The sequence below is a fragment of the Mirounga leonina genome, unplaced genomic scaffold, assembly GCF_011800145.1.
Source record: "Mirounga leonina isolate KUSES-001 unplaced genomic scaffold, KU_Mleo_1.0 Mir_168, whole genome shotgun sequence".
Lineage (NCBI taxonomy): Eukaryota > Metazoa > Chordata > Mammalia > Carnivora > Phocidae > Mirounga > Mirounga leonina.
The window spans coordinates 56,198,954-56,226,255 of NW_023270426.1; the positions used below are offsets into that span (position 1 = coordinate 56,198,954).

Genomic DNA, 27,302 nt, shown 5'->3' on the forward strand with positions numbered 1-27,302 from the left:
ATGTACGGTGATTAACATAATAAAATAAAATAAAATAAAGAGTAGATAGCTTAATCTGATTAAATGGGTTAGTCTAATCTGTCTAATCTCCAACGTACCCAGTGTCTACAGAATAGAAACTGAATATTTTAGAATGATTTTCTTTTTTAAAAAAAATATTTTATTTATTTATTTGACAGAGAGAGACACAGCGAGAGAGGGAACACAAGCAGGGGGAGCGGGAGAGGGAGAAGCAGGCTTCCCACTGAGCAGGGAGCCCGATGCGGGGCTCGATCCCAGGACCCTGGGATCATGACCTGAGCTGAAGGCAGACGCTTAATAACTGAGCCACTTAGGCGTCCCTAGAATGATTTTCTAAGACATCCTTCTAACATACTGTTCTAGTGTAAATTTCTCCCTTTCACAGACCTCATGCTTAAGATCAGAGTCAGAATTAACTGAACTAGATAATTTACATGATCTGAATAATCTGAGAATATATCCATCATTTTTTCCCCATTTAGAATTTCTTCTGTCAGACATTTGCCATGTGAAATCCTGCATATACATCCATTAAGGTGACTAAATTATCAGGGGCACTGTATTTTTTGTGAATGTGTGAGCGTGTGTGTGAGCACACATAAGTATGTGCATTTTAAAGGTTGTCATGGCAATAAGATTAGATCTGCCCAGTAAAGATAAATGTATTATGTCATTCAAAAATTGAAACTCTCATCTGTGAACTATGGTTTGCAGCATTCTGATTTTTAAGAAAAGATATTCTGGTTTCAGATGAAAAGCCAAGCCTCGCGTTATATTCCAGTCTCGGGACCACAATATATTAGACAAAATATTAGGTGCCAATGCTAATTTTTTTTAAACCGTCTCTGATTTTTCTTACTGATACACGTAGTGTATTTTGGAAATGGCATTTGTTTTGCAGTTTTGTAGTACCCCAAAAGGGGTCAGATCCATAAACAAAATAAGACACCCACTCTGAAGAGTGATGGTTTACTGTTGTTGTTATAGACTCATATGGCAAATCTATGTAAATGGTCTTACACTGCTTGAGACAAGGTTAAACATACAATCATTCCAAGATATTCTAAAATATATGTATTTACTGATCAGCCAGCACTCTGAGGTGTGAAAGGCATCTCTTCATGTTATATAAGAGTTGGCTTCATACATGAGAGAGCATGGAGCCTTAAGACTTAATTGACATTTGTAAGAAACAATCTGCCTGCACGGAGCACCATCTGTTTAAGTTACTGCCTATCAAAAGAATATAAGAATCATTATCTTGTGAACAATCATTGTAAAACCAGGGTATCTGTCTCACTGAGTAGCAGAAAAATACATTTTGTTAGAAGTAGGCTGATTTCCATTTAGGAAAAACTATGGAATCTTGATTTCCCTCTTTCAGAATCAATGTAATTTCTTGTCAGTGCTTAAATTGTGTATGGTAACCAAGAAGCCAGGTTTACTTCCTTTTTTTCTTGAGCAACTGGAATTATTAGAGATGACTAAAAATGGCTGAGGATAGTGTTGTGTCTTTATACCCCAGTGTCTTTCAGAGTTTTTTATACATGGTAAGAAGGTAAACACTTGTTAAATTTAATTGAAGAAACTGATGTGGCATTTAAACACACAAATCAAGTTTTTTTTTTTTTTTAAATGTAATATATTTAGACTAAGTGAACTATTTGCTTCCTACCTTGTTTTGGCATAAACATGCACAGTAAAACCTAACAAAGATGAAAATCCAGTATCTATTATTTTGGATAGGACAAAAACAATATAAGCCCTGCTGTTTGTGAACATAAAAGAAAATTGCTTACCTAACTCAGGAAGGAGTTGGACTAGCTCTAAAAACATCATTCCTTTTATACTTACACTCTTTTTTTCCACCAGTCCTGATGCTTTTGGGTTTTTTTTAATTTTATTTTATTATGTTAATCAGCATACATTACATCATTAGTTTTTGAGCTGAGATCATCTATGTTCAGGCTTGACAATATGGTTAAGTAGAAATAAGGCTAAATAAATCTAATGAATTTTTACTTACAATTTGAAGGTCAATGATGCACAGTTTTTGAGAGACAATGACTATAATTAAGTCCATTCCCCAATTTTTTTATCTGCAGTGATAGCATGGCAAAACTATAATTATACAAAATGACACATTTCCCAAATTATGCATTATGAAGATATTTAAAAAGTAATCATATGTAGATAAAAAAGGCAAAAGACTGTTACCTAATCCTTCAAATGAAATTATTTCCACTTTTAAAATATTAAATAGATATTCATGGGTTATTTCTCCTATGGTTTCAGTTTGCTTACATTCCCAAATTAACTCTTTGCCTGTATCTACAAGATAGTAAGTACTCAGATAACATTTAAATATGTACTTCACCAACAAGAAAAGACAGAGAAATGTAACATAATAAACTGAAGAGGGGCGCCTGGGTGGCTCAGTCGTTAAGCATCTGCCTTCAGCTCAGGTCATGATCCCAGGGTCCTGGGATCGAGTCTCACGTCGGGCTCCCTGCTTGGCAGGAAGCCTGCTTCTCCCTCGCCCTCTCCCACTCCCACTCCCCCTGCTTGTGTTCCTGCTCTCACTATCTCTCTCTCTGTCAAATAAATAAATAAAATCTTTAAAAAAATAAATAAATAAACTGAAGAGAGCACAGAAATTGATTAAAATATGTTGGTAGATGTAATTATTATACTTAATAAGTTTATGTATTAAAAAGAAAAATTTGTGGCACCCAGCTAAAGCAGGGCTGAGAGAGAATTTTATAGCACTGAACATTTACATAAGAAAAAAGTAAATTTTCAAATCATTAATCTACACAGTCACCTTACCTTTTATGACGTCAGTATTATCCTGATACCAAACCCAGACAAAAACAGCACACTCACACACGTGCATACACACATACATGCACGCATGTGCGCGCACACACACACACACACACAAAACTCCAGCCCATTATTCCTCATGAATATAGATGTAAAAATCCTTAACAAGAGATTAGCAAATAGAATTCAACAATATATGAAAAGAACTATGTTCCATGATCAAATGGTCAAGGTACAAAACTGGCTCAATATTTGCAAATCAAGTAATGTAATTCATCATATTAACACGCTTAAAAAGAAAATCACATGATCATATCAATTGATACAGAAAACACAGTTGACAAAATGAAACACCCATTCATGATTAAAAAAATAACTCTCAGAAAACTGGGATTAGAGGACTTCAACTTAATAAAGAACATCTACAAATTTAGTTTGTAACCAGAATCATACATAATGATGAAAGACTTAATACTTACCCCTACAATCAGAAAAAGGCATGATATCCAGTCTCACCATTGCCATTAAACATAGTATGAGAACTTTAAGCCAGTGACATAAAGCAAGAAAAAATAGAAGGCATATAGATGGGAAAGGAAGAAACAAAACTGCCAGTTTGCAGAAAACATGGTGGTCTGTGTAGAAGATGATGTTAAGTGACAAAAGTTAATCTCAAAAGGTCCCATATTGTGTGGTGCCATTTATATAACTTTCTCAAAATAATTAAATTATAGGGATGAATAACAGATTAGTAGTTGCCAGGATTACAGGATGATGGAGAAGAGCAGAGGGAGGTGTGACTATAAAGAGATGGCATGCTGAAGATGTTTGTGTTAATGAAACTGTTCTGCCCCTTGATTGTGGCAGTGATGACACAAATCTACACATCTCATATATGATATCAAATTGCATAACATTGTACCATTGTCACTTTCCAAGTTTTGAAATTGTATTACAGTTACGTTCCAAGGAAACTAGGTAAAGGGTACATGGGACCTCTCCATATTATCTTTGCAACTTCCTATGAAACTACAATTATTTCAAAATAAACTTTTTAAAAAAAAGAAAGGGGTGCCTGGGTGGCTCAGTCTGTTAAACGGCTGCCTTCAGCTCAGGTCATGATCCCAGCGTCCTGGGATCGAGCCCCACATTGGGCTCCTTGCTCTGCAGGGAGTCTGCTTCTCCCTCTCCCACTCCCCCTGCTTGTGGTCCCTCTCTCGCTGTGTCTCTCTCTGTCAAATAAATAAAATAATAAATAAATAAATAAATAAATTTTTTAAAAAGCCACAGACTAGAAGATATTTGCTATTACTATGAGTGACAAATAATTATTACATGAAATTTATGAAGAATCTAAAAATCAATAATAAAAAGTAAATAACCAGTTAGAAGAATGTGCAAAGGCTGGAAGTCAATTCTTAGAGGAAGAACAGGTGCTAGTAGACATCATTAATTCACCCTGTTAATTATGCTACACTGTTTCCTGTGTATTTGGAATATTCTATTAATAAAAACATGAATTTCCCCCAAGTTATAAATGGAAAACGGGACACACAGATTTGTACATACAGTTACCATTTGAGTTTGTCTTTTCTTCTATTTTATAAAATATTCAGACTTAAGAATAAAAACTACTTCAATCAGAAATTCTTTGAAATATTAAATGTTAGTGTACAGCACCATTCCTAAACTCTTTGTTTAGAAGTCAGGATCTCCCAATTTCTAACTAGTTAAAAATACCGTGAAATGAAATAAGACCAGTTTATTTAATCTGTTGCATAAATTGTGTATGTAGATGGTGGAGTAGGTGTTAAGAGAAATAGGAGCATGGAAATGCTTGTGAGGGTGGGGAAGAGTGTAGTTTACAGAGCTAAACAAAACTGCAATATAGCCAGGATATATAGAGTTTAGTAACTCTATATATAACTCTATATATCTGCCCCTCCCCCTCCCCGTTAGTGCGTATGCACTTGCTCTCTCTCTCTCTCTAAAATGAATAGTCTTTAAAAAAAAGAAAAAAGAGTATCCCAAAAGAAGCTATACAGCTTAATAATCCACATAAATTATCAACATTAGACTAGTAAGAAGATACCAATGCCTATAACAGCTTTTATGACAAATGAATACTTTCCATTTTCTAGTTCTCTTATTATAAGCGTATTAAAGCTAACATACTTTTTATATGCATATATTGCTTTTTCCCAATGTAAGTGAGATATACATTTGTTATTTAGTTTTTCACCTTGGATTTATATGTTTACTGAGACTTTTTAAAAAAAAACAACCTGTTTGATTAGGGTAGAAACACTATTATTTACTACAACCTCAACCATTAAAACTAAAACATTTCAAAGGCAGCTAAAGAAAAAAAATAGATATGATATTCCCAGTCAAGAGCAAAGCACTCAATGCATTTCACAGTGGTAGCAAAACTTTTCTCTTAAAATAGGAAAAAGATATTTATATGAAACTTCATCATCATAATCAAATATAGCACTACTATACTGAATATTGACTTTATACATCATGCAAGACTTTGCTATGACTAAAATGTATTATTAAAAGTAGAGTGACAGATGTGACAAAATCTACTGCTTGTGTGCCTTCAACTACATTAAGTCTCATCACAAACTGAAAGAAAAATGTATCACATGGGATAAAGAATAAAAAGAATCCAAGGGTTATTATCTTGTCACTTCCTATATATTGAGACTTACTCTATAGCCATTCTTTTAAGTGAATGAAGAGCCAGAATACATTACAGTCTATAGCATGTTTTTTTCTAAGACCTCTCTTTCAATTTACTCTTCTGTCCTGAAGTGATCACCTCCAAGTCCATGGCCTCAAGTCAATTCTAAATTGATGATGTTCTAAATTAGTTTTATCTCAGAATTCTTCTCTGAGGTCCATATCCACCATGGGTAATGTCTACTCAGTTTCTCTATTTGGACATCTTAAAAGTGCCTCAATTCCAACATATCCAAAACTGAACCAAAATTTTTCAGTTTCCATTTCTACCTTCTAAGTATTGTTCTCTTATTCATGTATCTTTATCTCCATTGAGAGCTTCCGGGCCCAATTACTATAATCTGTCATCAAATTCTACTATCACTAACAGCCTTCCCACCAGTCTCCCAGAAATCATTTTGGCCCTATCCTACCCATTCTTCATTCAACAGCGAGAAACATTATTTTTAAGACCAAAAAAATGACCTTGGGACAAAGGGAATAATCAAGTATATCTTGAACTACTTTCAAATAAAATGATAAATGACCAGAGAAAAATGAACAGAGAAGTTAACAAAATGTAGGACCCTGGTTATGTTGACAAGGGAGATCAGCTACAATGGAGGGTAGAGACAGAAGCCAGACTGCAGTGAGATGAGAAAGTAGAGATACTGTGTGAAAACAATGGTTTTAAGGAATTTATGGACTGAAGCAGAGAAAGAGGGCAGTTGTAACACTGAAATATTGAATCAAGGGAGGAATTTCCTAGGATGCAAGGTCACAGAAAATATTTGTATGCTGGTGGATCCATCATGCCCTAGTAGGACAAAACCAAGAAGAACCAAAAAAGGTAGGTTTCTGATTTTTGAGGGGAAAACATTTTTAGATAAAATCTGTGGCTCACAGAACATGTCTTCATCCAAAAACTTTGGCCCTATAGACAAGATTGGGATCAAAAAGGTAATTAAGTAACTGGAGTAATGGTTTCCTACCACGCCCCCTCCCTGCACCCTAGGGCTGATGTATGTAAGGTACCCAGCTGTATGAAGTGGATCTTCATTAAGAACTCTAAATGAGGGACACCTGGGTGGCTCAGTCGGTGGCTCTGACTCTTGTTTTCAGCTCAGGTCATGATCTTAGGGCTGTGAGATCAAGCCCCATGTGGGGCTCCATGCTCAGCACTGAGTCTGCTTAAGAGTCTCTCTCTCCTCGCCCTCTGCCCCCCCCCCTCTCTAAAGTAATAAAAAAAAAAACCCTCTAAATGAAAGACATTAAAGAGTGGTCATTGTAGAACCTGCCAGATGGTAGAGTGCTGCAACTTCTCCTTCCTGCATCATTTGAGCACTAATAATACCCAACTGTATTGATCCTTACTAACTATATAAGTAACAAATTAAAGTGAGAGGCAATTCGTATTAGCCTAATGGAGCATCCAGTGACCAAATTTTCTCAGATTTTTGGGCGAAAGAGTTGTATTCCTAATATCTACAAGTTTTTGCCTAAAATTATACCATAATATGAAAGTAAAAGCAGTTAGTCCTAGAGCCAGCTCCAAAGGGTGGATAAAGGGATGAAATAATGAAATTCTAATAAGACAATGAAAGAAGTACTAAAGTTTCTCTACCTATAAAATTGCAAGTTTCACAGGTTTTTATTTAAAAGCCCAGACTCTGGAGTTAAACTGAGTTCAAAACTCATGTAGACTCTGCCACGTAGGAGAAGAGTAATTTTCTTTTTAAGATTTTATTTATTTATTTGTCAGATAGATAGAGAGCACAAGCAGGGGGAATGGCAGGCAGAGGGAGAAGCAGGCTTCCCCCTGAGCAAGGAGCTGGATGCGTGACTAGATCCCAGGATCTTGGAATCATGACCTGAGCCGAAAGCAATGCTTAACCGACTGAGCCACCCAGGCGTCCCGGAGCAGAGTAATTTTAAGCAATCAGTGTTCTGGAGAGGTCAGTTTTCTTTGAATATTGGAGCCATTTTTTTTCAATTTCACATTGATTTTTTTATTAATGCCAACTGTTTTTTTTAATTATTATTTTTTAAAACAATAGCACAAAAATGTTTCAAGGAAGCAGTCTCACAATCTGATGACCTGAAATAACTGTTAAGCCACACCACAAATGAATTCCCGTTAATAACACACGCCAAAAAAATTTTAAGGGAAAGGACAAAGAAAGAAACAAAAGGTAGAGAAGAGGAAAGCAATGAGATTTCAAGTGAAAACACTGTTGGATAGGTAAGGCTTGTTAGTAGGATACACTGTGAAAGCAGGGCAGCACCCGGTCTTACTGTCTTTGTCACTGTTTTTTAAGCTGTTACCACTAATATACAGGCCCTGTAGCAATTACCACTGACTTCTCCCATGTCCAAAATGAACAAGGAGAAGCCAGTGTTGATACTGTCATAAAAAGGTTTAATGGCCTATCAAAAAACTAAAACCATCTTTAGCAGAACAACTTTTACAGAAAAGGCTAGCTGAAAATCTTTTCATTTCTATTGTCTCACCTATATGCATTTCAGCGTTCTTAAAAGTCATCTTAAAAAATAAAGAAAAAATAATGTGTATCCGTTTCTTTTATTTAATGTGGCTATAAAGATACTTGACAAAAAAAAAATTTTTTTTGACTAAACCCTGTTCTAGAGACATTCAAAAACAAAAAGCTAAGACTCCTGTTAAACAATGTGATATTTTTGTTTCACCCTTACTATTGTATTGTGTAAATATAAGGCAGGGGTATAGTAAGAAGAATCAACTGATGTTACTCTTTTATAATATTATGGATACAAGAGGGGCGCCTGGGTGGCTCAGTCGTTAAGCGTCTGCCTTCCGCTCAGGTCATGATCCCGGGGTCCTGGGATCGAGGCCCCATCGGGCTCCCTGCTCGGCGGGAAGCCTGCTTCTCCCTCTCCCACTCCCCCTGCTTGTGTTCCCTCTCTCGCTGTGTCTCTCTCTCTGTCAAATAAATAAATAAAATCTTTAAAAAAATAAAAAAAATATTATGGATACAAGAAATTGGATGTACTAGTGAAATACTACGTCTCCATTTGTATTAATAATATGAATGGAGGGGTGCCTGGCTAGTTCAGTTGACAGAACTTGCGACTCTTGATCTTGGGATTGTGAGTCCGAGCCCCACATTGGATATGGAGATTACTTAAAAACAGAATATTAAAATAATAATAGTAACAATAATATGAATGAATATAAACCTTTGACAAATATAAAAGTAAAGCATTTAACCTCTGAAAATTGCTATTTTAAGGATAATAATATTAAAACAAATCCAACAAAATTCAGCGTGGACTTCTATTATGTCGGTCTTCAAAGGTTGGCATCTTCCCTCACACTTTACTGCACTGTCAGTGGGAAGTAGAGTGTTTTATCAGCTTCTGGAGAAAAGGCAGCATTCTAAACAGGAATAATGGTTGGCACACTTTTTTAAAAATAATGAGCAGCTTATTGCCCTTAAGACAAGAAAATTACTATTGCAGACAGTCATCACTTGTAGCTCTAATTGCATGCTTTCTAAAATGTCTGTTTAGGAAAATTACCTCTGGTATATTTGTGGACTACTTTGAGATATATAAATTACAGATTTACAAAATTTTTTCTAGGGAACTAATCAATTGTAGATAAATACAGCTCGATCAACAATTTAAAATACAAAGTACTCAGACATATGTGTGACAGAACTTAACTCAGTACCTCATTCTAGAAATAACTGTAGAATTTAATGAATGAATGATTTAATGAATGAATTAACAAAATAGTTAAACAACTAGTAGAGAACATTTATAGAGTCAAACTAGGTACTTTATTAAAGGCTGATTTAGAACTATTTTTTCATTTAAAATGTAAATCTTTATTGTGTCAAAATCTTTCCACCTAGTGTCATCCCTTTTATCTCAGCCACTGCCAAGTTGTTCTTTCTTTCAGTGACCACAGCATGTTATGATTACCTTATCACTTATTGAACTTTGTTATAATTATTTATATTTTATGTATTCTACAAGACTGTAACCTACCTTAGAGCCAGGGTCTGTATTCTTAGTAACCGAGCACTATGCCCAATATCTAGCATTGTACCACATTATATGCATTAAAATGTTTTGAATGAATTAATGAACAAGCTCATCTGGAATGGAATGAGTGACTTGGTATAGACACTGGGAGGGTCGAGGAAGGCTGCTCTCGGGATACAACAGAATTTCTTAAAGTGAGGAGACTTTCACCAAGCAGTGGATGCCAGGGACCTGGTTTAGGCAACAACAGGCAAAGACATGAAAATTGGAATCTGAAAATTGTTCAGTATGTCAGTAATTTGGTATATCTAAAAACCAAATGCAGAAGGAAACTGGGAACTTAGACACATCTTGCAGTCAATGCTGTTGGTGCCTGGCTAGATAATCTCCATTTTTCTGGTGTTCCATTGTTATGGCTTAAACTGTGCCTCCCCAAAAGATAGGTTGTTGTCCTGGTACCTGTGAATATGACCTTATTTGGAAATAAGGTCTTTGCAGATGTAATCAAGTTAAAATGAGGCCATTAGGCTGAGCCTACTACAACTGATTTCCTTTTCAAATGAGGGAAAGTTGGGCACACACACACAGGAAGAATGCCATGTGACAACAGAAACACACACAAGAAGACACGCCTGATCCCAAAAGCAATGGCAGCACCTCACTTCCAGATGCCGAATATTGTCCCAGTGATGTACTGATGCATAAAAATCCACCGCAGAGTCAGTGGTGTAAACAACTGTTTCATTATGCCCAGGGAAGTTAGATGTACTTCAGGATGAAGTTTCATTATGACATCCATGCAGACCCTGATGTTTAAGAACCACATTGGTGCCTTATACAAAGTAACTGGGTTTCATTATCAGGGACAGACTACTGGGCTGGGTGGACGAGTAGTCTCACCAATTTGAAAGATCTTTTTGGCTATAGCTTGTATCTCTACATCTATTTCTCTTTTATCCTTAGAAGACAGAATTTAATAATCAGCAAGAAAACCTGAAATCTGCATTGCTGGCAGATAAAACATGTTCCTACTAACAAAAATCCTGCTTTACTTCCTATAGTTAATTTTTTGCTTCATCTCTCTAGATTATTTTATAGTTCAAAGTTACACACAGTTTAATTAAAATCCAATAAAACATCCATCATTCTTTATGATTTCTGGTACCATTTATGCATACATAGGCAAGAATATTCACAGACAGCAGACTGGGCATTTTTTAATGTGCTAGTAAAAAAAGAAGGACAATGTTAAAGTAATATTAGCCATTTTCTTTCCTTCATTAATATTTTTTATTAGTTTTGATATATTCTCTGTAGCATACAATATAAAATAAGCATTTTAGGGGTGCCTGGGTGGCTCAGTCATTGAGTATCTACCTTCTGCTTGGGTCATGATCCCAGGGTCCTGGGATCGAGCCCCACATCGGGCTCCATGCTCTGCGGGAGGCCTGCTCCTCCCTCTCCCACTTCCCTTGCTTGTGTTCCTGTTCTTGCTGCCTCTCTCTGTCAAATAAATAAATAAAATCTTTAAAATAAATAAATAAATAAAATAAGCATTTTAATTCAATTGGTTAAAAGTATTGACATTGATTAGCATAAATCAAAATTTAGGTAATTAAATGTTGGACATCTTCCAAAACGTTCTCTTCTACCTTCTGGCTCCAGAAGAGTAAACTTCAAAGAAACACTAAAATTACCTCTGTTCTCACTGTGCTACCTAAAACCAGTATACATTTAACGAACATAATGGAATTGATTTTTTAAAGTTATACAATTTGGGAAATTTTTCTTTAGTCCCTTCATGTTTTAATTACTTAATCCATCTCTTTCTTTAAAAAAAGTTACTCATACTTAAGGAAATAAATGTTTTAAATAAACAAAATCTGAGACTAATAAATAAGATAATAAAATTTCATACTTTATTCTTTCTGTTTCAGCACTGAAGCACCTGTCAGCCTATCATATTTTCAAGTACACAAAACACATCACAGATTTTGTTAATAAAATCTAAGAAGGGGCAAACAGGTTTAAGCAACGTCATCCTTTTTTTCTTAGCAACTGAAAATCAACAAACTTAGAAACTGTATCATTGGTCTCTGATAGACCAACTGTTATTCGAAGAAAAGCTATACCTTGTTATGAAATTTTAGGTAATGCTAGAAACCTTCTATATACTCCCATTTTACAAATAGCTAGTTATGAGTAAGTATCTAAAATTATTGTATCCTATTTAAGAAAAATTAACTGTTTCTTATTGTTTGATTACTTCCTCTTTCAAAATGAATTTTTAGATCTAATTTTTGTTCATTACTTTGTAAATTATGTTTTAAAAATTCATAATATGCTTATTGCTACAGCACCAAAGTGAAGTGAAACGGAGCATTAAGGCTTGCGCCACAATCTATTTCCTTGGGTCAGTTATCTGTATATTTCACAAGGAAAAGACTTGACCTAAATCCTATATTTCATTGTGGTTACTTTTTGATATTTGAAGATTATTCCATTATTTCCTTAAAATCATCCTGTATACTATAACCAAGCTTAATATAAACTACACATTATTAAAGATATGCTACAGCATTTTCTTGAAAAATTGATTTTAAATTTTTGCATTTGTTTTTTCTGGCATATCCAAATTTTCCTTATATTATTTATGTTCTTAACTGCCACATTAATAAAGTCACATACCATTATACTACTATATCTAACATTATGTACTACACGCACAAATAGAATCACTAATACAAAAAAAGTGCTAAAATTGTAAAATTTTAGCATGGATGCCTTAAATTTCTCTTTGAAATTATATTTGTACACTAATATGTTTGAAAGGGATAAAATGATTTAATATTGCCAGAAACGATGAAATTTTGTGAAAAAGTAATAAAATAGAGCATGTTTTCTTATATTTTCAAGTTGAACATACCTTTCTACCAATATGGTAGAATTGAAACTTTTTTAAAAATTATTATTGAATATGCTAATTTCAAATGCCAAAAAAAGTTATAATCTAAGATACAGTATGTAAATTATATAGTTGCACACATGCCCGGGAAAGAAACTTATGTAGATACTTCTATGACTTCATAAAATGTACATGGTACAGAAATCACCTGAATATTTTAAATTTTGTCCAACAAAACAAACACAAAGAATCTTCCTCTTCTTCATGTTGTCTGAAATTCTCTGTAAAAGCATCATTTCTTTTACTTAGACTTTGATTCTTGCTAACTTGCAAAGTCTTCCGAGACATTAGCACTCCAATATAATGTCAACTGTTTATATATTTAAAAGATACTAATTTTAGGGGCACCTGGGTGGCTCAGTCAGTTAAGTGGCTGCCTTCAGCTCAGGTCATGATCCCAGGGTCCTGGGATAGAGTGCCACGTCAGGCCCCCTGCTCAGTGGGGAGTCTGCTTCTCTCTCCCTCTGCCATTCCCCTGCTTGTGCTCTCTCTCTCTCAAATAAATAAATAAAATCTTTTTAAAAAAGATACTAATTTTAGATCTCATAAAAGCCCATTTTTCCCAGAGAGAGTGTGTTTCTTGAGTCCTGGAGAGGAACATGCAGAAGAGAAGAGTCACAATGTGGTAGAACAGGAGTAGAGCTCAGAAACTAAAATACTGGGGCGCGTGGGTGGCTCAGGAGGTTAAGTGTCTGCGGTCAAGGAGTCCCAGGATTGAGCCCTGCATGGGGCTCCCTGCTCAGTGGGGTGTCTGCTTCTCCGTCTCTCTCTCTCTTTCTCAAAGAAATAAATAAACTTAAAAAAGAAAATAAGCACTGAAAGACTAAGGGCACCATTTTTCTATCTAAGAGTTGTGTTAGGGTACTGTGCTCATACAAAACTGGGTGGGACCTTGAAATCAGAAGCGAGAAAATCTAGTGTAAAGTTTTTAACTTTCTTAGAGCAATGCAGAGGGAATGTTTTCTTTTCATCCTTCCACTTGGACCCAGAAATAACCAGCTATTGTCGGCCTTAAGATACCCCTTAAAACAGTCAGCACTGTAACACTGAGCAGTTCTGTGTGCATGGATGAGGAAAAGAGTATTCAGCCTGGTGTCTAGACCCTTCCTGCTTCTACATATTTAAAACATTCTGTTTGTTTTTTTTTTTTCTTTCCACCCTATTATGTTAAATGCTGAGACCCTTGAAAAGAGAGAAAAAAAGGTTCAAAGACAATTCTCAGATTCTAGACTGGAATGACCAGAAAATGAAATGACATCAATGAAAAGAAAATTGGGAGGAAGAGTAGATTTGTGGTCCAGGATGGAGTTGCACCAACATAACACGTTCACTTTTACACACACTGTCTGAGGTGCTGTTATGACTTCATAGGGGAGCTTATTAAAACTCTCTAATGATGGCAGCATTGACAGAAGTCAGGTTAAGTACAGAAGGTGGAGGGCATTGCTTTCAAAAAGAAGATGACTAGTTTGGCATCTAAGAGGGAAAGAAATGAGAACTTTTTCTCCTATTATCATTATCAAATCACCTTCTCAGACCTTTTTAGTTTTCATGATTCAAACTTTGGAATCTAGCATATTATTTTCCTGATATATTTTAATTTGGCATCCTTAATCTTTAACTCCTGTTTTTGTCATTTCTTTCCTAGAATTACAAATCATTTAAAGTTGCAAAGTGATTTTTTAACATTGGATCTGTATATTTCCACCTAATTCTCATGGTTCACATGAGGAAGAGAGAAAAGGAAAAATCTTGTCCGGAACAAAATTATGCAGTTATGTATATGTTATCATTTGTCATCTTGTCTGTTGATCTAACCACTCTCTTTAATCCCTAGCTGCTTCCAGGAATCAATCCCCCACCCCCAACATTTCCTAAGTAATCTTGCCTTCTAGAAAGTTCTTGGATTGTGAATTTAAGTCAAATTCTTATATCTGTTCCTAATGTCTATCTAAGCCTTTGTCTCTAAATTTAGAATCAAAGATTTTACTTTCCTTTTGAGAATGATAGGAAAGTACTAGGATTTTTTTATTCCCCTGTAGTCAGGTTTGGCTACTTCCCCAATATATGCACAAGATTGCTCTGAGAAGTGGATATAATTCACATCAGTTATTTTATTTCACATAATAAAAACCTGTGTCCTGGGAAAATAACTTTTAATTCATCACCTGTTTTTTATTAACCATAAATGACCTTTAACTCTACCCTCTCCTATTATGTCCTTCCTTCAGGATAGGATTTCTACAGCAGGAATGCAAAGAGAAAGAGGGAAAAAGAGAAACACCTTCAATTTCAGCTTATGAGTTTCTGAAAAGACTTTGGAAAATACCAGGTGACACAATAGGTTGAGTACTAGGGATTTTGGATCTTGCGTCCCTGAATACTGAGTGTCAAAAGCCACATTAATGCTGAGAGCTGTGGGATAAGAATACAAAATTCAGACTTGTTCAGCAATAACTTCAAAACTTGTCCAAGTTGATAATAACCTATACATCTACAAGTAACACAGTGATAATAATAATAACCTACCCTTCAATAGTCCTCACACTCAAGGTTTCTTGCATGATTCAGGTTATTCTCACAATAAATGAACGATACTCTGATGTCCTTATTCGGTAAGAGAGGTGTTCTCGCTCACATTTTAAGTTTATATTCTCTTTTTAACAATTACGTCATTTATCTTTAATGAACTGTAGTAGGTGTTTTGCATCCAGCACTCTGTTTACCTTTGTTAGTCAAAAAGTGCATGAGGCCTGAGTACAGAGTGCCGTAGCTCTTTTCGACAAGGACAGTGAGAAAACTAGGAAACTATCAGAGATAGAATGTCTGGGGTTTTTCCTTCAGAGGATGGTCTTCCTCGTGGCACCAGTCAAGAAAGAAATTCCTTCCCAGTGAAATGATGATGGAATTTCCTAAGGAGCTGATTTCTTTTAAATCTTACATGAAAAGCTGGGAAATGTGAGATCAGTGACCCAAGAGGCCAGGAGGGTAGGAGTGCCTGGACGGCCTGGGTGTCTTGACAAGGTATCTTTGGGACATATGAGCACAGATTTTGCAACCTTAATACAAAAGCTGATATACAGAGGAAGGGCAGCAAGTATGAGGAAGGTAGGAGTGATCCCACAAGAAGGAAAAATAGCAGCGCAAACAGTGGTATGGCAGTAATAATAACAGCTGCTATGTATTGAGCATTGCTACTTGCCGGATACAGGGCTAAGCACACTTGTCCATTTAATTAAAAACTCATTGTCTATTTTAAAGGTAGAGCTAAGGAAAGGTTCATTACCTTCTAAATGAATGGCTCTCGGAGAACACAGATTCATGGGATAGGAGTAAAACAAAAGCAAGCTTTAATATCACCTCCCATCTGCCCTCGATGCAGTGGGCAACAGAGGGCAGGATCAATGGAAGCTTATACATGTTCAACTCTACAGGCAGTGGGTAGCACACACTGCTGACGGAAAAGGGAGTGGGCGCTCGGCCAGCAGACCGCGTGATGCTAAGGCAGTTGGCCCCTCCCTTGTTGAGAAGGGTGAGTCATTGCAGTTGTCCAGATGGATCTCAGCAAGTGCAGAAGGATTGGCTCAGACCAAGTGTATGTCCTGTTGACTCATACAGCTGTGAGGAGATAGCCATAGGGCAGTGGTTTCCAACCCAGAACGATTTTGCCAGCAGAGGGGACTTTTGGTAACATCTGGAGACAAATTTGGTTGTCACAACTTGGGAGGGGAAGGGCTGCTAGCATCTAGTGGGTAGATGCCAGAAAGGTAGCCAAGCATCCTATAATGTGCAGGACATTACCCTCAACAAAGAAGTATCTAGCCCATAATGTAAATGGTCCTCTGTTGAAAAAACCTTGCACTGGAGCCAAATTACATAGGACTGAGTGCAGTTTTGACTCTAATTAAGAATATCCAGGCATCAAAGGTTAGGATGCTCAGAGGCAATTATTAAGTCAATCCTCTTAAAGTATTATTATGTTGCTAAAAGTAAATTATGAGTGATTGAAATGTTCTATATCTTAATTGTGGCGTTGGTTAACAAGTGTATACAGTTGTCAAACTCATTGAACAGTCTGCTCAAAATTGACATGTTTTATTGCACATTACTAAGGTCTCAATAATGTGGGTTTTAAATCATAATCTCACACTCAAACAAAGTATTTGTATTTAAATTGAAATTGCCACATAATTTGTCCATTGTTTTCACCAACATTTCAAGGAGTGTCTCTACGGAGGAGTCTTAGGATGGATACATAAGGGATAAGAAAAAAAACAAAACTAGCTGCCCTCAGAGAGCTTACATTCTAGTAGAGCATTAACTTCTTTGTATTTCAGACCTATATACTTCAAGCCATTGAGAAAGTTAATTAAAAAGTAACATATGGAGAGTCACAGGGAATTTGCTAATACAACACTTTGAAGCCGCAAATATTTCAATTAACCCTTCTTGTAGCCCTCTAAAGTAGGTAACATTATTGCCCATTTGAAAGATGAGAAAAGGTCATGCAGCTCGCCCAGAGCTAAATGATTAGGGTAGACTATGAATCTGAATCCCTGTCAGTCTGATTCTGAGTGATAATATATTGCCTGGAGTGTGCAACTCTGGGGAAATGTGCAAGAACAAGAAATTATAGAACAATTATGACAATTTACAACCACTTTAGCAAAGTTCCAAGAGTATATATAACCTGTGGAAATTGAATTCTTATAGAGGCACTCTATAGGATTTCAGCAAGAAATCAGGTCTCTGGAGAGGGGATGCTATGTGCTCAACCAAACCATTTCTGATTTCCTCTAGGGCACACAGACATCTCAACGCCTCAGACTCCCTGCATCTAGATGGTAGCACATGATTGATTCAGATAATAGCATTTGGGTACAAGCAGTGCATGCCACCTACTGAACAACCCTGTGGAGCCTCTACTTTCTCTTTCTTAGCATGGTGGCAGGCAGGGTCAATCCAGAGGATTGAGTGGAGCACAAGAGGATGATGACACTTGAATTACCATGTGGAAGATCACATGCTGAACATTTGATTCAGACTGTCATATAGTGAGAAAAAAAAAATTGTATTAAGCCATTAAAATTTTGGGATCATTTGTTATGTTAGCTAGCTTTAATTACCTTATCTAGCCCAGGCTGCATAAAGCACAGAAGAGAAAAACTGATAGAGTAAGTAATACTGTAACAACTTGGTATGTGAGAAAAATTTATGATTAGTTTATTTACATGCTGATATTGTTCCAGAAGACATTTGAGGTATAGAACAAAGACACATACTATATAACAAGATAAAATAAATTTAAAATTGGGGAGGAAAGTGAAACAAGGGAAAATAAATTTAGGAAAGAAGATGAAGCCGGGAGTGAAGTAAGCATAATAGATCCATTGTCTTCCCTAAAGGTGGGTCACACATTTGTCTCTAAGCATCCTAGGAACCAGTATAAGGAGAAAATTACAATGAAGTCTGTTATTCCCAGTACTCATAAGGCAAAAGCAAATCAGCTACCCAGGGGAAGCATGTTTATTCTAGTTCTAAGACCAGAGAAAAATTTGTCCTGTGGGTCCTCATAAAAATGACAATGTGAAATATATTGAGACACATCCTCAAAGGAAAAAAAAAATCTCCACAGTAAACCCTGCAATGAGATTCATAAGTCTAAAATCCCTTAGTACAAAGTGGTAAGAAGATACTGAGCACAACTCACATTCAATGATACAGTTTTAGAATGCTGTTCAGTGAGGGTCTAACTTAAATTGAGAGATGTGAAGAGAACTGGAAATTAAGCCTAACCCACTTTGTATAATAATTTTATAATTAGTTGAAATGTTTAAAAGAACTGCTTGGTGAGTTCGGGAACAGTTTATTCAAACTGCATAAATATCCTCAAGAAATACACATTTTTCTTAATTGTAAGTTCAAACTGAAAAGCCAAATACAAAGGGAGCCTGGGTAGCTCAGATGGTTAAGCGTCTGCCTTCAGCTCGGGTCATGATCCCCAGGGTCCTGGGATCGAGCCCCACATCGGGCTCTCTGCTCCGCGGGAAACCTGCTTCTCCCTCTCCCACTCCCCCTGGTTGTGTTCCCTCTCTCACTGTCTCTCTCTGTGGCAAATAAATAAAACCTAAAAAAAAAAAAAAAAAAAAGCCAAATACAAAAATTCTTACAGCATAAACAGACACATGTTGATGGACTGTATTAACCATATAGTTGCCAGCCCCTTGTCTAGAGGAACAGAGTGACTTTGATCTGATACCTGCAATCTCACCTGAATGGTCAAAATAGAGCAGCAGCTTATATGCATTGATCAGCAGTAATGGGCCTGGTTATAAATCAAGATTTCCAGATGGTCCTTATTTGCACAATTCTTTACAATCACCACATGTAATACAACAAAGTTGGTTCTACTGTCATGTATCTTGTCTATTTTCTTCTACTCTAACAAAAAAAGGATTTCTTTTTAGAATGATGCACCAAATTGATTTTCAAAATCCTCTTCCTCATTTAAATTATATTTCCCTAAAATAAGTATATAAAACTATTTAATCACTTAGTATCCTAGTTATAGAAACAACCAGGAGATGCCATGGGGAATTTAAAGAAACCTATTCAAAGCAATAATAACAAGTTCCATTGCAAGTTAAGTCAGGATAGAGATTGAATATAAATATAACTACAATCAGTGATTTTCAAATTAAGAAGTGTTAGTTTCTGTATTTATCTTGTAAAAATGTATCTACCTATACTTGGCGATTCTCAATGACAATTATATTACGTTGAAGGGTTGCAGGGTTCTTGTCTCACAGAGTCAAAGAATGAATCGTGCCGACAAAAGGGTGAAGTGAAAGTTTATTAAGTGAAGGTGAGAACAGAAAGGAAAGAAAAGGAGCTCTCTAGAGTGAGAGGGGTACCAAAAGGGTTGCCATTGAGGGCTTTTATGGTCGGTCTTTTATAGAAAACTGACCAGAGAACTTGGTAAATATCTTGTCTATAACATTTAAGACAAACAAGGTGGATTTGTAAATATGAAAATGTCTTGTCTATTTAGAACAAACAAGGTGGATTTGTCTATAACATTTCTCCACATCTGGGATTTCAGGGAGCCTGGTTGCATAGCCCACTGCGTGACCCTAGTCACGTCGCCCCCTACCTGTTTCTTCCTACTTAGCCTCGGCTGTCCCTTACTCACTGTGAGTGAATCTATCCAAAAAATGAACCGTTTTTAAACCTACAATAAAATTGGAATAAGAAACATGAAATACTTTTAAGGAAAAAAATGGTATTCAAAAGTAATGAAACAAAAGGAAGAGTAAAATATACAGCTCAATCAAGTAAGTATTTTTTTGGCAGAACTTTTTCATCCAGTTGGTCATCACTAAATCATTCAGAAGGTTGGCAGAATATTTTCCAACCCTCATTGCCACAGTTGAATTACATTTTGTCTTTTCCTAAAATGAGGTGTTTTTTTTCCCCCTACAAATGTAAAATTTCCAATAAAAGCTGACACAGAGTTCTGACTTTAATTCTGCAGTATGAGAAATTCTAAAAACTTAAGAACAAAAGAAACATATTAACTTGAGTTTTTCAATGTAGGACAGAAACATAATTTCTTCACTAAACAATCTATTTCTAAATAAACTCTAACCTAGTTCTTAAAATCCTATATAGTAGCTATTGAGAGAAATGACAAATATTGTACTTTAATTTTTAGAAATACTATTCTATATAATGTAATTTCAGTCTCCAAAGACTCCTGTGGGCTTAGAAAGTACACTGCTCACTCTATGATATACACCCTACTCACTACTTAAAATAATTGGATTTTATTTTTAAAATATAACTTTGGAGTAAACTCCATGTCCCTAAAGATGTTTTCTATTTTGTACCAATATGTGAAATGTCTCATTTCTCTTGAAATTCATTTTATAGCAGAAGAGTATCATACTGAATCAAAAGTTTCTCTAGGATGATTCACATTTTTCTTGCCAACTATTATGACCGGATTTAGATTGTTAGGCTATATGTATAAGACACTGCATGATACCAGTTCCAGGTTTGTACTCCTGTATAACAAACTACCCCAAAATTTAGCAGCTTAAAACAATCATTTATTATTTTCTCTTACAGTTCTGGAGGACGATGGGTTCAGCTGGGTAATCCTTCTTTAAAGTAACTCATAAAACTGTAGGCAAATCACGACCATAGCTGGAGTCACCTGAAGGCTTCTTTACTCATATATCTGGTGCCCAGGCTGAGATATGGCAAGAAGAGCTAGGGGCTGATCTGGCCTATTTTTTCCTCCTCATCTTCCCCGCCTTTCCCTCATGTGGCTTCTCTAAATGGTTAGCTTGGGCTCCTTTATAGTCCTGGTACTCTCGGGGTAGTTAGACTTCTTATATGGTGGCTGACTTCTCTCAAGAAAACATTCCAAGTTGCCTGAATGGAAACTGCAAGGCTTTTCATAAGCCAGACTCAGAAGACTCAGAAGGTTATTCTGTTGCATTCTATTGGTCAAGCAGGTCACTAAGGTCAAGAGGAGGGGACTTAGATCCCAACTCTCAAAGGGAAGAGTTACAAAGATATTGTGGCCATCTTCAATTTACCACAATACCTGCTCAAAAATGGAAGATTGCCAAATTTCTTCGAACTTTTTCTTCGCTCCATAGTGAATTTCAAGAGATTGAGATTAGTTTAAAACTCCTAAACTCAGGGTATGTTAGTTATTTAACTAATTTATTAATTAGTTACTAATTAGCAATTAAGAAAAATAATATGGGGTGCCTGGGTGGCTCAGATGGTTAAGCGTCTGCCTTCGGCTCAGGTCATGATCCCAGAGTCCTGGGATCGAGTCCCGCATAGGGCTCTCTGCTCTTTGGGAGCCTGCTTCTCCCTCTGCCTCTCTCTCTCTCTCTCTGTCTCTCATGAATAAATAAATAAAATCTTAAAAAAAAAAAAAAAGAAAAAAATAATATGGAAACGAATATGAAATTTTCCCTAGTACTCAGTTTGCTTTATGACAACAACACTTTTAAATAATTATCAAGAATGTGTTCTGCCAGGGCGCCTGGGTGGCTCAGTTGGTTAAGCGACTGCCTTCGGCTCAGGTCATGATCCTGGAGTCCCTGGATTGAGTCCCGCATCGGGCTCCCTGCTCAGCGAGGAGCCTGCTTCTCCCTCTAACCCTCCCCCCTCTCATGTGCTCTCTCTGTCTCTCATTCTCGCTCTCTCAAATAAATAAATAAATCTTTAAAAAAAAAAAAAAAAGAATGTGTTCTGCGGGTGGTATCTAGCCATTAATAAAAAGGTGAGTAATCATGGAAGGAATAAGGGATCTCTGCAACTTTCTTTTCTTTCGCGGGGCTTGATCCCAGGACCATGAGATTATAACCTGAGCCCAGGTCGATGCTTAACCTACTGAGCCATCCAGGTTCTCTTCTCATCAACTTTCAGTCACATTCCTATTTACCTTCTAAGTTATCAGGAGCATCAGAAAGCTGTAGAGTGCATTTCTGAGGATATTAGCACTCCCCGAATTATGCCAACTGCTACATCACCATCAAGGGGAACCACTCTGCTTCCCGGACTCTAAGTAGCATTGACTGGTGTCACTCCCTGATATTCAGCTGGCAGCTGGACTGAGCTGGGGGGTCCAAGATAGCTTCACTCACATGCCTGACACCTGAGCTGACCTCCACTTCCTTTTGGTGGACTCCTGGGGACTCTCCAGGAAGCCTCTCCAGCAGAGTAGGCAAACTTCTTACATGAATACTCAGGGTTCCAAGGGCAAATGTTCCAAAAAACAGGAAAGGCAGCTGCCAGTTTAAGACATGGGCAGGACACTGGCACAGCATCACTTATAACAAATTCTCTTGCTCAAAACAGAGAGTCCACCTACATTTGGCGAGAGAAGGCACAAACTCTGTATCTTGGTAAAAGGATTTGCAGCTATCTTTAATTTGTCACAGGGCCCATGGGGAGACTGACAGTTCTGAGGTCATATGCTAGACTCTATCCTGGCCTTCCCTTTGGAGTTAGCTGAAAGCCAGATACACAGAGGAAACTCAAATAATGTGAACTAGAAGTTACAATGAACCAAATATACAGGGGATATTGAGTAAGGAAAGAGTTAAGGCTTAGGCAAGGAGAGATTGGGGGGTGGGGGGGTGGTTTGCTGACTAGGCTCTGAAACTATTCCTGCCGCAGAAGCACTAAGACAGAGTGAACAAGAGATAAAGGAATAGACCAGACCACCTGGCCCTGGATGTTAGGGAGTATTTTTCTTTGGTGGCTACATTATAATCACAGAAAATGACCAGACCAAAGAAGTAAGTTATTAAGGGTGTGGTGTTATCAACAGTCCCTGTTCAAACCAAGATGGCACAAGAATCTTAAGGCAACAAGCTTCCGGGTCACGTTTTCAATAAAAGACTGGCCCCAAAATCCCTCAGTGGCAACCCATCTGGGACTCCTCTTACTCTAGAGAGCTTTCACTTTCCTTTCTGTTCTCACCTTCACTTAATAAACTTTCACTTCCGGTCACCCTTTTGTGTCCACGAGATTCATTCTTTGACTCCATGAGACGAGAACTCTGCAATCTTGTAAAAATATTATTTACATTAGACTGAAAAGGACAATCCATAAATACTAAATGTGAAAAGGTTTCCCAGTTATAGTTAAATCAAAATCCAATACATAAAAGCCTTGAGAGACATTTAAGAAAACTTAATGTCGTGTATCCTCTATTAGGAGGAGAGCACCAACTATAACACATTACATGTATCTCTACTCTAGTCCTGGTACTCTACAGTACTTGTAGAAATGAAGTTACTTGTAGAATGTTACTTGTAGAAGTTACTTGTAGAAATGAAACTTTTAAATTTTTTAAAGTGGGTTGGAGATGGAGAAGCATGACTTTTCTCTTTCAAAAGCTAAATAAGATTAAAGCATATATACCCAGTTTTCAAGGCAGGACTTCGTTTACTGCTGCTGTATAAATGAGCCCATCTGAGGCAATATATGCTTTCCCACAGATGAGTAACATAAGTTAGCAGGGCCCTTCACAATCTAATACCACTTTCCCGGCCTTATGTATCCCTGGTTTCTTCCTAATTCCCACTAGTCAAAGATCACCAGGAACACACTTATAATTAAACAAGCTGGGCTTATTACTCACTGCATTAAGGGAGACCAAATACCGTGAGGAACCATGGGCATCTCAGCAAAAAAGATGTCAACACTTACAAGATTTGGGCTTGTTTTCTGTTACTTTGTCTATTTTCTAAGTTTAACTTGGAAGAAAGACTAATCCAAGTTTAAGGTGGTAATTGGTAAAGAGGCAGAACTCAGACTGGATATGGTGATATTTGGTCATTTTTGTTACTTGACAATGTTCATGTTTTGTCTATGTTCAGAGATGATAAAGGAGTGATTTTACTCTTTTTTTATATATTTATTTTTTTTAAAGATTCTATTTATTTATTTGACAAAGAGAGACACAGCGAGAGAGGGAGCACAAGCAGGGGGGAGTGGGAGAGGGAGAAGCAGGCTTCCTGCAGAACAGAGAGCCTGATGTGGGGCTCGATCCCAGAACCCCGGGATCAGGACCCCGGGATCATGACCTGAGACGAAGGCAGACGCTTCATGACTGAGCCACCCAGACACCCGATCTTACTCTTTTCTTGATCCATCGCTGACAGAGAGTAACTTTGTCTGAGCTGATATTCTGTGAAATTGTTTACATACACAACACCAATTCCCAGTCCAGGCTAACTCCGGATGTAAGAGACTGCTTTTCTCTTTCACACTCGAATATGTCATACCCATACCAGCCTTGAGTTTGCTCTGCCCTGTCTCTAATTCTAATCTATTCAGTGACCTATATTTTCAGGAATCCTTCCCTTAGCACTTCAACTCGGTTTTCTGACATCCTTTGTACTGCTTATTTTTTGGTTAGTTGCGCTTATGCTTTGTTTCCTCGGATAAGATCACAGCATACGTCTCTCTCAGCGCTGGCAGAGTACTGCAAATCACAGATAGAGAGGATCGCCAAAAAAGAAAAGGGAAAGGCTTATTTCTGTGTTTCATGAACTCGGTGAAACTGCGTCACTAAATTCAGTAAAATCGTTCTGGAATCCGGTCCCAAAAATCCTGACAAGAATTCAGGTTTGAATAAATCACTGTGGGTAAGAAACGCGGTAGGTTCTTGTCCTTCCGGACCCCCAACACACACCCCCCGCCACCTCTCCCCTCGCTGCCCCCTCCACTGTCCAGGTCGCCGGTCAGACTACGTTTCCCATAACCCTTCAGAGTCGACAAGGCTGTGTGACGTTCTAAACTACAACTCCCACAATCCTCGGGCCCCTCCATCTTGTCTCATTTTCCGCGGTCGCTCCCCATTTCCCATCTTCCCTTTCGGCCCTTACACGCCGAGGGACAAGGTCGTGAGAAGAGGAGGACGTGGTGGTGCTGCCATTTGTACGGTCTTAGGGCTCTGCCCGTTTCGCAGAACTTCCAACAGCGCCATGTTGGGACGGAGCATCCGGAGGTTCACAACCTCTGTGGTCCGTAGGAGCCACTATGAGGAAGGCCCAGGGAAGGTTAGTGTGTAAAGGGCCCAGCGTTGTTGGGGGAGGGGACACTTGGCTGCGACTAGCTGTACTCCCAAGGCCTGCTGTGGACCGTGGAGAGGGAGATGGGAAGCCGAAATGTGAGCTGGGTCGTCGAGTGGCATTTCAGTCCCCCCTGGAACCAGGGCCAAAGCTCAGGACCCTGGCTGCGCGCCGTCGCTGTGGAAAGGAATGAGTAGGAAGAGCCGTGGGCCCTACCTCGCCCTAGTGCTCCCCTCTGCGCCCTCCAAGATCTGGAGGGTCCTTGAGGCCAAGGCTGCAGATAGTTGTGGCTTAGAGCTGAACTAGAGGTCACCGGACTCGGAGTGAAGGTCGTTGGAAACAAGTGAGGATGTGAGGCCTATAGCTGTGGGTCGAGTCTTCTCTAAGTAGTTGACTGAGTAAGTATTAAACCTCTTCAGTTGAGGTTGGGGTTAGCTTCAGGTATAAATAGATTGAATCGAGTAATTAGTAGTAAGTACTCCAGTGACCGAGGCCTAGTAGTAAAGGGCTGAGAAAAGGTTTACGTGGTAGGGCTTCTCGGTTGTGAAAAAGTCAAACTTCGTAATGCAGTTAACATTGCCGTGTGCTTTATTAGGTGGCTGGTTTCTAAGATCGTAAACTACAGCTGTGCATTCTATTTATAACTCCCTTGGAGAATAAAATTTTTCGATTTTCTAGAATAAAACTTAGCACTGTGTTACACCTGACTTACTAAGACCACAGCCTGGTGCTCAGTAAAGCCAGTTACTTTTTACCATATAGTGTTATGTGTGATGAAGATCATGGGATGTAAAACATAATGTTTAAAGAGATGGTATGATATATGGCCTACATAACCTGATTATGTAAAAAAAAAAAATAACCTACTGTCCCCTGTGTACTTACATAATCTATAAAATCAGATGATTTTGAAGTTCCATTTTTGTTGCTTGCTTTTTTCCCCCCAACAGAATTTGCCATTTTCAGTGGAAAACAAGTGGCGATTACTACTTATGATGACTTTGTACTTGGGATCTGGATTTGCTGCACCTTTTTTTATAGTAAGACATCAGCTGCTTAAGAAATAAGGATGTTTTAATTAATTCATCAAACAGGTAATTAATGGATTTCTAATCTTTCCAAAGCAATGTTTTCTCTTACATTTCTTTCTTCCTCCCCTCCCCCACCCCCAATCACACAGTGTGTAGGGCTGATTCCTGAAGTTAGTGTAGATGTGGCATTGGTGGAGACAGGCTGATAAACCTATAAACAGATGTTTCTTTGTCTGAAAGCCAGTTTTTATTGGATACTACTGTTTGTCAGGCACACTTCACATTAATAATCTCATTTCGTTACCTAGCAAGCCTGTGAGGTAGGTGGGAGACTTAACCCAATCTAAGACAAAAAGATGTTAAGTTGCCCAATATCCCATAGCTAGTGATGGTGGACCAGAATTTATACCCAGTCTTGTTCCAGAGTTCACACTCCTAACCAGATAGAGTTCTGGTTAGACTGTCTTGAGGGCAGGATACGTTGTATATGCCGAAACCAATCTTGTGTGTTGGAAGGTTAGCAGCTACTTTGTGTGAGAAGAAAAGATGTATTTAGCTTAATTGTAATCAGAATTTTCCTCAAAGCAACATTATGGGGAGCTCTGTGGGCTGATTAGGATAAATTCCAAAAATACCTTTAGGAAGAAAAGACTTCGTCTTAAAAATAAGGGAAATGATATACCCAGGCGATCCACAATGGAAAGACTTTGGTGCATATGATGAAGCAAATCAGTATGAATAAAGTCATGATACTGTAAACGCTTTCTGATGTACCAGTCATAAACTGATAACAGTATGTTAATGAAACTATATGATTTCTTTTTAATGAATGAGACATTTTAAATGCCAATAACTTTTTGTCTTTATTTGCAGATGTGAAAAGGAACATTTTAAGAGGTGCAGTCTCTTTCAAAAATGGATCAAACTCTTGTTTTCAACATACTCAATATGTTTGTAAATAAACTTATGGCATGACTCCTTAATGCCTCTTCTCTGAAACGTGGAATGTAATAGTTGTGCTTACTGTTTCATTTGGGAAATATTCCAGGATTAGTTTGTTTGGTCAAATTAGTGTGTGATTGAGCCTGTTTC

At 37.6% G+C, this 27,302-nt stretch overlaps 1 protein-coding gene and 1 non-coding gene across 2 annotated transcripts; both read left to right on the plus strand.

Moving 5' to 3' along the window:
• The first annotated feature begins 24,960 nt into the window (after positions 1-24,960).
• On the plus strand, positions 24,961-27,213 carry LOC118016969 (cytochrome c oxidase subunit 7C, mitochondrial). Its single transcript, XM_035014794.1, has 3 exons — positions 24,961-25,167; positions 26,130-26,273; positions 27,084-27,213. The coding sequence occupies exons 1-2, from the start codon at positions 25,093-25,095 to the stop codon at positions 26,244-26,246; spliced, it is 192 nt and encodes a 63-aa protein (XP_034870685.1). The 5' UTR covers positions 24,961-25,092; the 3' UTR covers positions 26,247-26,273; positions 27,084-27,213.
• On the plus strand, positions 26,921-26,983 carry LOC118017225. Its single transcript, XR_004681088.1, has one exon. It is a non-coding gene; the product is annotated as a small nucleolar RNA Z39 (small nucleolar RNA).
• Positions 27,214-27,302: the final 89 nt, after the last annotated feature.